The sequence below is a fragment of the Manis javanica genome, chromosome 10 (assembly GCF_040802235.1).
Source record: "Manis javanica isolate MJ-LG chromosome 10, MJ_LKY, whole genome shotgun sequence".
NCBI lineage: Eukaryota > Metazoa > Chordata > Mammalia > Pholidota > Manidae > Manis > Manis javanica.
In genome coordinates this window covers 61,958,267-61,968,628 of record NC_133165.1, presented here as the reverse complement: position 1 = coordinate 61,968,628, position 10,362 = coordinate 61,958,267, and the positions used below count along the sequence as shown (strand labels likewise).

Sequence of the window (10,362 nt, the reverse complement as noted above, 5' to 3'; positions counted from 1 at the left end):
AATAACATTTAATTTTAAGTCAACTCTCTAGGGCTTTCCCTAGGATAGGTGGAAATATGAAAATCATTTCTTCTGTCCCAACAGTTGGACAAATTAGCAAATAAACACCACCAAATAAATGCTGAGGGGAATGGTACTTCCTTCACCCACTTGGCCCAATTATGGGATGTACTAAGATCCCATAGTAAGATACCTTCAGCACCTACTTTTACTTAAGCGCTTACTTACTGCATCTGTGAAATTGTTTGGATTGCTCGGTCATGTGCCAACACATGCTTCTGTGTCAGCATTGTGCATTTTAGATTTGCTGCGGCAGGCGAACCGCTGCCTTGGCACCCAAATGTGCTCTGAGGGCAGGGACTTTGTCCAGCGCTGTGTTTTGGGTACAGCTCTTATAAGGCCACTAACTGCTCAGCTGTAGGGGCCTCTCTGCCCCTTCAGTATCTTCATACTAGATGGAGCCAGACAACTTCTGCATCCCTGAGGTACTTGGAAGCAAGAAGGAACTTTTAGGGGGGAGCCTGGAAGGGAATAAATGGACTTCTGGAAATTCTACTATGATTAGCAGCTGGGGGCTAGGGCCCAAGCAATTGAACTCTAAGAATGTAATAAGGAAGAACTGCCCCATCCAATGGAGTCACTCACCAGTTCCCTTTTCTCTTTACTGAGACCAGTAATTCCATGTCTAGAACTCCTGGTAGTTATTTTATAGAACTTTCCCCCCTCATCCTGCTTTGTCAAGACTCAGTTATAGTATCTTCTTTCTAAACATATTTCTCAAGTCCAGTAGATTTTTTAAACTCGCAACCTGCATTTGACCCACAGATGAATTCCTATTTGAAATTTCATCTATTTAATGTAAATTATTCCCAGAGCCCAGAGGTGATTATCCTCAGCACATAATCAGATACATTTGAAACTCGCCACATAGATCACTGGGGATACTGGTTTCTCTGGCTGTGAAGCTTCCTGTTTTTTCCCTTATTGATAAATCCCATTCTAAACAACCCATCTTACAGCTTTTCTTTTTCCAAGGGGAAATTCATGAGCTATTATGGATGGCCATTCTACTATTCCTTTTGGTCAAGTGTTTTATTTATTCCGTAAACATTTGTCATTGTGGGCAAAAAGGATGGTTAACTATTAACATACTTAAAACAACATGTTTAAAATAAAGTGCTAATTTTTTTGTTTTGCTTTTTAAGAAAGATGAATAACAGGAGTGTGGATAATTATTGCAAAGGGGAGACAAGGGACCCCGGAAAGCTCTCTAGAAGGCTACTGCAATAGCTGAGGCAAAAAGGAATAGAACATAGAATAATGTTAAAGGAGAGATTAGTCAGTAAAAGAGATTGGATATGGGGGTGCAGGATGTTTTGGAATGAAAGAAAGTGATTTTAGGGTTTGGGTCTGTTGAGTTTAGGTGCTGAGGAAAATCTCCACTGATGTTCTGCTGAAACCATAGGGAGACAGATACCTGAGATTTAGGACAAAGAAGTGAGTATTTCCACTCTGGAAACACGGGTGTGCATTTTAACAAAGACTGCCAAGAATTCAGATTGAACCTATCATTTACCTATTACATTGGCTAAGCAACAAATGACAACATTTTAAGCCTGTACTGTGTACACTTTCACATTGCTGACACCAGTGTAAATTTGTGCACTCTTTCTGGAAAACAGGTTGTCAATATTTATCATGAGCCTTTGAGATGCTCTGTCCGCTGATTCAGTCATTTCACTTTTTGGAGTCAGTGTTAAATTAATGATCCAAAATGCAGACTGATTATGTAGAGAGTTGCTCACTACAATGTAATATTCAATTGAAAAAATGAAGCCTACAAACAAGCTCACTCAGTAAGAAAATGATTCAAGTGTAGCATGTTCATATACTAGCTGCCATTAAACATTTTTTTTGTATTAAATTTTTGTTTGTAAGAAATGCTTTATGAGCCTTGGGAGAAAAACCCAACAAGGATATACAACTATATACAGAATAAGAATTCAACTCTGCCAAAAATAAGCCTAGTGTAAGGATAGAAAAAATACACTAAAATGTCACTGTGGATTATTTGTTTGGGAAATTGAGGCACGAGTTGGTGATTTATGAAGTCCAGTAACTGAGTTTGAATTGGGATCAAATAATATATTTTTTCTTATTTAAAGTTTCTTCCCCCTCTTCTCAAAATGCATCTGCTAATGTTCAGTTACTAATGCAATAATAATCTTTGGCTCATAGGCCATACCTTCTATTACAAATCCTGACCATGTTGCTCTTTTTTAATGGATGCAGTCCATCAAAGGCCTAGAACCCCAAACCTCATTTTCAAGTTAGTTAATATCACATCATTGCACAATTTCACATATGCCACCAGACTATTGATGATGCCTCCCATGCCCTTAGCTTGCAGACACGATGATCTACTTTTATTTCAAGGGACATTTTTACACAAGAAATTCCCCATGTTCTCTGGATATGTTAAAGACAAAAGATTAGCATCATGCATCATTGGGGAAAGGGTAATTTATCATTAGGGCTTATTTCAGCTGCACGCGCAAGTGGCTAAAAGAATGCCAGTCACCCCCAGGAGCACATCTGATAGAAAGCTGATGAGTATGAAGAATGTACTCACCGGCTTCCAGAACTGAACTGCAAATATCTTAGAGCTGGAGATATGGTGAATCACACCTCAACTTCCTTCCAGGTATTAACGCTGAACAAAGCATGTTGTTTCAGGGCTCCAGGAGGGCCATCTCTGTCTCTGTCTCACACACACACACACATTGATAGACAGCCCAGTCCCAGCTCTGCAGCCTCTCTTCTTGAGAACTAACCTCGATAAAATGACTTTTTAAAAAAAGTTATAGAGGTCAGTGTTTTATCTCCTATAGATAAAGGCTATTGAAAAACTGTACCATGATTATTTCCCAAAGGCACACTGACCATATTCCAAAGTCCAAATGGGGATATGTGGCCAGTGGAATGGAATTTGCATTAGGTTTTGCTTTCTAGGACTTTTTGGCGCTTTAGATCAAGTGTGGGGAATTTTCCACCTTAGAGGAGTCCCAACCATCCAGGGCAGAAGCCAGAAAACTCCCCTTTCCTGCCTTCCTGATATTTTTACAGGGAGCTGCTGTGTTAACAGTGAGAACTGACTCATACACACCCACATGGGGCGACTCCAGGAGCGAGGGCTATGACGAGGCAGGAGCACGCAGGAGAGCTGCAGCACAGTATCAGTGAGGGAGATGCGGGGTGGCGGGGTCCCTCCTGGAACAGCCCATCTGGGCATTTGTTCCACAGGTCTCTAAATCCAACTCTACAGTCCTAAAGTGGCTCCACATGTTTTCAGGTAGGCCTTCCAGTCAGCGACTTAGTTCAATGTCATTCCATCATATTTTGGAAAAACATTTAACAGGTACTCCCCAACCCATTTGTCCATTTTTAAAGATTTATGCATACAATACCAAAGTTTAATGAGGAAATACTAAAATATCAAGCATATTCATGTAACAGAATTCTATACAGCAGTAAAAATGGAAAAAAATTAAACTACTGTTACATGTAACAACATGGACAACTCTCACAAGCATAAATTTCATCAGCAGCAGCCAGACACAAGATCTACATACTATGAGTCCATTTAAAGAATGTTAGAAAGACAGGCAAAAACCAAACCGTGGTGCATTAACTCTGGAGAGGCACAAGCCTCCCTTGGGCAAGGCTGACACACATGTACTGTTTCTTCATCTGGGTGTGGATACATGATGAGTGTTACTTTGTGAAAAACTCACACTGTGTACTTTCTTATATGTATTTCATACTTCAATAAAGTTTTTATCACTGGATTCATGTCATCTTTTTTACTTCACATCTCATCAATAATGCAGCACATTGCTGATAGTTTTACAAAGCTATTATGCATTACTAGACCTCAGAAAATACTTAAAAAATAATATCAATACATGAATTCGAAAATAGTCTATACCCAGGGACTGCACTGCAATTTACTCAAGAAAAGATCAGCTTTGCAAGGTTTACTCTGCCCGAGCCCTTCTCAGAGGGAAGAGTTCAGTCTGGGGAGTGCTCAGGATTGCGCCGCCCCGATCCCTCCTCCCCACTGCACAGGGGTCTCCAGATCATGCCTCTGAGAAACCCTAGCTTCGCGGACAAGGCCCTGTGCACGAGGACACTCCCTTTCAAATTCACAAAAATGAAAGTGAGAAAAAAATGAAAGTGAGATAAAAACATTTTTTTAAAAAAAGGTAGTTTCACATTATTTAATGCAACTCGATGCGGGGACCGGGGGTGGGCGGCAAATTGAGATTTGAAAAAGAATGGAACACCATAGAAAACCACATCGACAAAGGCAGCCAGAACTATCTTATTTATTATAAAGATACACCGTGAAGAACAGACCTGACTGTATACTGAAGCCTGGGATGGTACATACCAAAATGTACAGTACTATACATAAAAGTGCACTGCCACAACAGGTTAACAAAACATCTTTTCTTCCAGAAGTGTAAAAGCATCCCCCTCTCTGCTCACCTCAGGGAAGAGGGAGCGGTGTCAGGCCGCAGAGGGGCGAACACGAGGCAGCAGCGGGGCGGAGGGCCGGGAGAGGCACGGTCACGGCCACGAGGAAGGCGACAGTCTGAGGACCGACCGGGAGGCGAGACGGGGGGGACACCGAGCACCGCGGCCAGGCGCAGGGGGAGGCTAGGCAGAGAGCAGGGGGCGGGAGCAAAAGGAAAGAGCAAGGCTAAAACTCCTCTAAAATAGAAAGGCACTTTCACGTGTACATACTACAGATGTACATCGACACGATTAGGGAACAGTCACACGCAGGAGGCTACCAGTACTGCAGTTGATCAACTCACAGGAAAGGACAACACTGATTTCATTACGCGACAGGAGTTACCCCTAAGCCCCTAGTTTAATAGCAGTCTCTCCTGTTACACAGCCACTTACTCTACTTTAAATGTCTATAATAACCATCACACTACACACTGAACTTGGATGAATGCTCTAAAGGGGGCATTCACAAACGCATGGTTTAGATATTTTCTTTTACTACAGTTTCTAAGATAAGCATTATGGATCCAGTACAATTATTAAACATACAAATTTCCCTACATAATTTAAAGATACAGGTACCCAGCTCCAGGACACCAGAGGTTTTTCTTTTTTTTTTTTTTAAGTGTGCTAGGGTAAGTGAAAGCTCAATTTCCAGTTTGTTTTACCAATCTGAACGAAGCTGTGCCACGCATCACCCAGGACCCAGCCTGATGCCCAGCCCTGCTGGAGGAGGGCTCTTTGGCTGGGCGGGGGCTTGGTTTGGAGGAGGGAGCTTTTTTACACAAGGGTAGAGCCTTCACTGCTAAGCTGCTCCCTGGCTTGGGGTCTTTGCGGTGGGTAACTCAGAACAAGACTCAGTCCCAAGTGCTTTTCTTGCATTCAGGGCCTCTCACTACTGTGGTCAGAAATAAATGAAGGTCATTTCACATCTGAGGTCTTCTAGACCCCTCAACAGATCCGTACACTCTAATGCTGGGTTTCAGAGGCTGTCATTCCGAAGTGCTGAGGAGACCACAACCATCCCTGCTTTACTACAAGTCTTATTTTGGAAATAGCAAGTGTACAAAGACAGAAAACTCTTAATTGATAGTTTAATCCTTGCAACTCTTTATCCATTGATAACTGTTCCCATTCACTGCAGTTGATTAAGTGGGACTCTGCTGTAAATCCATCTATGTAGAGCTCCAGGGGCACAGAAGTCAGCGTTACATTGTGTGAAAATGTGCAAAACAATTGCAGCAATGGTGTTGACACTGAACCTGAATATGGTGCTCTACAGTGGGCTATTGAACAGGTTGAAACAACTTATAGAATATGCATCAGAAAATGTGTACTAAGTATCTTTCTCTCTATCCTAATAACCCACTGCCAACATCCCCACCCAAACCAAAAAAAGGATCAACTTGGTAAACCTACTTCAATGAGTTCTAAGAATGGGATATGGACATAGAGGTGTAGCAGCTTTGAATGCATATTCTTGTGTAAATGGAGTCAGGTGACTTTTGTAGAACCATCATTTACCCACCATCAGATTGATCACCTTCCCAAACTGTGCACAAGGAATGACAAGATCCTTGAAACTGGGGCCATAACATCTTAAGGACTCATTTTCTCTCCTTTCCCCACTCGTTGTACCTTCCCGTCTCCCCACTGCATGCTATACCTATGGCTGTAAAGAAGGCATGTACCAGGCGAATCCTCTCAGAGGCTGAAGCTTTTATGGAGCTTACTGGGTGTCATTTTGGATCCTTTGTGAAGTGGCCACCTTGTCTCATCCCTGGAACCTAAAGACTAAGGACAGGCGAGTCCTTACTGAGTACTCATTCTGAGGTAACATCCTTCATGGGAATTGGAAAAAGAAAGTCTCAGCATTACAACAGGGGGAAAGGGAGAAAACAGAGAGAATAGAGACAAGTAAAGTAAGGATTAACGGGAAGGCGTTAGAAGCTGTTTCTTGGAATAAGGTGCAGCCTTTGAGGCTCTGAGGGGCTAGAGCAGCATGTCCTCAGCCACTCAAGGCGGCAGTCCTGATCTGGTGTAGGAAGGCAGTTCTCATTCCATTGCAGGTGTAAACACCAAAGACCGGACACACGGGAGGATTACCAGCGACAAGCCTGAAGAAATGCGCTTGCAGGAGTGAGATCTGAAACACTAACGTTAAAGCTCGTTAAAGATTCCCTGACCCCACCAACAAATTATTATATAAATTTTAACACCTCTGACCTTGTTATGCCCTGTTAACATCTTACTCTTCCATCAAAGATGGAAAATAGCTTTTAAGAATCCTTATTTACTTTCTAAAAGATTTAAAGTTCCCGCCCCCATTACTTCCACCTTTATTTCTGGTTCTGTTTCCCCATTTAGTCATAGAGAATTAGAAATCGAAGTACAATTGGGAAAGAACTGGGAGGTAATTTAGGAAAGTTAAAGTTTCCTAGGGAATTTGGGAGATTGTTTACAAGGCTTAAATGCCTCTCAGAGCTTAGCTCTGGCTGAGTCTCCATGCTATTCAACTGAAGGACTTCTGAAGCTCGAGAGAAATGATGAGGGGTTGGACAAGATGCTGAGTTGGGCATCTTTTTCAAAATTGGCAAAAAGGATGGCTTAGAAAACTCAGAGGTTTAAAAGTTTACCATATATGGCAATACTTGACCAGTGTTTTCCTTAGTCAATCCATTTATGAATTTCGGCTGCAGGTAAGCAACCAGCAGTGTTAACTTTGAAAGGTAACAACAATCTCTCATTGATTTAATCTCTCTCTGCATTAGGATTAGATTGGCAAACGGGAGGTAGAGATCAAAGTAACGATCTTGATTTTTAGTAGACCCTCATTTTGCATGATGCATTCACCAATGGATTGGTAAGTTAAAGTCCATGCTGTAAAACTCTCACATGGGCATGAAATTGGCTGCCAGTTTGAAACCATACCTAGAAGGCAATCAACAGTGGTCCAGAGAGACTAGTTCTGAGTCATCTATTTTTCTTAAAAAAAAAAAAAAAGCTCTTCATTAGTAAGTTCAATGATATAGTAGAAAAACGCTTACAGGTTTGCAGATATAAACTGCTGCTGGTAGGACAGTGGTGATTTGTACCTTAGTAAAAACAACAGAATCCAAAGCCATCTTTTTAAGATAGAGGGAAAATATAAATATGGGAAAAAGAAAAATTGTCTATCTGTTTGGATGTCAGAGAAAGAGGGTCCCTAATGGAGCTCACCTGTATATAGAGACCACATGAAAAAAAAGAAAAAGGTCATGGTTCTAGGGTGTAGAATTGGGAGGGGCTCTCTTGGAACCATGAGCTAATCTTCCCACTCTGGCCAGCACCACAGCCAGTTCTAGTTTGGCTCAAAGAGGCAAACGGAGAGGAGAGCTGGGGATTCGATTTAGCATTATCAGGCCTCTGCAGTGCATTTAAAGGAACCACCGTCACTGAGTCAGGGGGAGAGAAGGCTGAGTAAACCCCGGGCTGGGTGCTGCTTGCTCCGTCCATTTCCACAGAGAGCACTGGGATCTAGGGGAGCTAGCAGCATTTTCTAGGCAGTTATTAACAACAGATCTGTGAAGGAATTATGGAGGAGTGTAAGCAGAATGTCTTTGAAATGTGGCTGCTCTAGTCCTTTGTGAATGCAGGGAATGGCTTTGGAAATCTTTCGGGGCCTGGTCCGACTCTCGGAAGGAGTCACAACACTAGCTCTGGGGACCGTCTGTTTCTCCTTTCCCAGTTTCAGTTCAAGCTGTCACAGCAGAGGCTCTACCTCTTTCCACTAGGCCTTCAGCCTGGACCCAGGTAAGTAACATTATGAAAGAGGCCACCATCCAACTCATTCAGGCGAAGGTCTGCAAGTCCCACGCGGACCATCCATCCCACTGTGGTAACTGCAAATGTTTAGCCTGAGCTGGACCCTGGCCCACAGCATGGGATCAGATGTGCTGTCAGCTACCAAACAATGCCGTTACCACCTTGCAGCCATCCCCCCTAGTGCCACAGAGCAACACTGCTTATATTCCAAGGCCTGGGACTCAGCTTCTCATGCCTTGGGAGCCAGACACTTCTGACTCGGTCGAGCTATGCTACACCTGACACACTCTGGGGGTGGAGAGCAGAGCAGGGTGGCCTCCGGGGTGAGTGGTGCAGCATTGGATTTTCAAGTCTAAGTATTCTTAAAAATGACATATGTCCAGTTATTTAAAAAAAGAAGAAATTACAAAATACAAATGCCCATGTTAACTTAGCTAATCTCAAGATGTTACATTTGAGAACATAGAAAAGCCAGAAGATCTCCAGTTATAAGCACGAAACTAAGGAAAGTTATGGATCACTGACTTTTGTCACTAATCCGCATTCTCTTTTAATCACCTCCCCGTATGACCTTGCTCTGCTGGATTTCACATTGTGCAAGACTTGTCTGTGGGAGCCTGGGCAGGGGCAGCGGGTCCTACGGTTGGGTTTGTTTTTGGAAGAACAGCAGGTTTCGGCCGAAGGGCTGGGGGCTTCAGCTGCACGCCCATTCTGGGTGCCACCAAAGGCTTGAAAGTACTCATTGTGTCACTGGAGGAGCTAGTGCTACGTCGAATCTGAGGCTCCGAGCTCCTGAGGGCAACGTTGTGCAAAGGGCTGAGAGACTCAGTGGAAGTGGCTGGGGTGGGAGAGTTTTTCACTTGTTCTAAGGTGTCCAGCACCACATCGGGGGCATGCTTTGCTGTACTCTGTCTCTCCAGTTCTCGGAGCTCATTCAAAGCAGTGTTCATCGTCTCTTCGATATCCTGTTGGAAAATAACCAGAGAGAAAGACAGGAGAGACAGGTAATTAACACTGATGTATAGAAACCTATCTCCTTCATCTCAAAGATAACAGGCCAGCAAAAAGCATGAATGTTTTAATTCCATAGGCTGTAGAATGTATCAACATAATGCTGTATCACACAACTATCTCCGAACATTCTGGAGACCAAGATGCAATAGCTCATGGAGCCATACATCAGACACGTTCCATTCTAAGGCACTAGGGAGTCTTCTAGTGGTTTCTACCTTATAAGTGGACTTACTACAAATAACTCTATTTCAACATACAGTAAAGGCTGAAACTTAGATACTGCAACAATTTCACAAGAAATAAATGTGAAGAGGAATGAAAAATCAGCTTTCTTTCATTCATTCAACAAACAGTTTTTGAGCACTTACTATAGACTTCACGAACTCCTAGCAGTTCTACAAAACTTAACTTAAGCCTTCCCCTGAGTTCTTGTCAGTGGATGTCAACAGAAGCAGTAATGCCCCATGGGGTCATTTTTGTAATATAGGGTATAACTTTTTTTATTGAAGTATCACTGATACACAATCTTATACTGGTTTCAAGAATACAACACAGTGGTCCAACAGTTACACATATTCTTAAATCCTCACCCCCACTAGTGTAGTTACTACCTGTCAATATAGGAAGATGTTAGAGAATCATTGGCTATATTCTCCATGCTGTACTACCATCCCCACCACCAACTTATATTATGATTGAGAATTTCTGTGACACTTTATCTTCCTCCCCCTCCCCTTCCCCACTCACCCCAACCCATCCCCCATGGTAATCCCAAGTCACTTCTCACTGTCTACGCATCTACTGCTATTTTGGTCACTTTGTTTTGCCTTGTTTTTCTATTGCACAAGGGTGTATGTATTTTTAAATGTCACAATAATGGGGTGGCATTATTGGCATTTGGTAAGCAGGGGCCATACATACTAGATACCTTGCAAGTGTTCTGGATAGTTTATATAAATGCTTTGT

General features: G+C 42.6%; 1 protein-coding gene across 8 annotated transcripts in view; it reads right to left on the bottom strand.

Moving 5' to 3' along the window:
• Positions 1-4,372: 4,372 nt before the first annotated feature.
• SRGAP1 (SLIT-ROBO Rho GTPase activating protein 1) overlaps positions 4,373-10,362 on the bottom strand; it is a 280,779-nt gene continuing 274,789 nt past the window's right edge. For all 8 annotated transcript variants that reach the window (XM_037007150.2, XM_037007145.2, XM_037007149.2 and 5 more), the window contains one exon: positions 4,373-9,347. In XM_037007150.2, the coding sequence (XP_036863045.2) occupies positions 8,970-9,347 (378 nt within the window). In that variant the 3' untranslated portion in view covers positions 4,373-8,969. The remainder of the gene's footprint in view (positions 9,348-10,362) is intronic.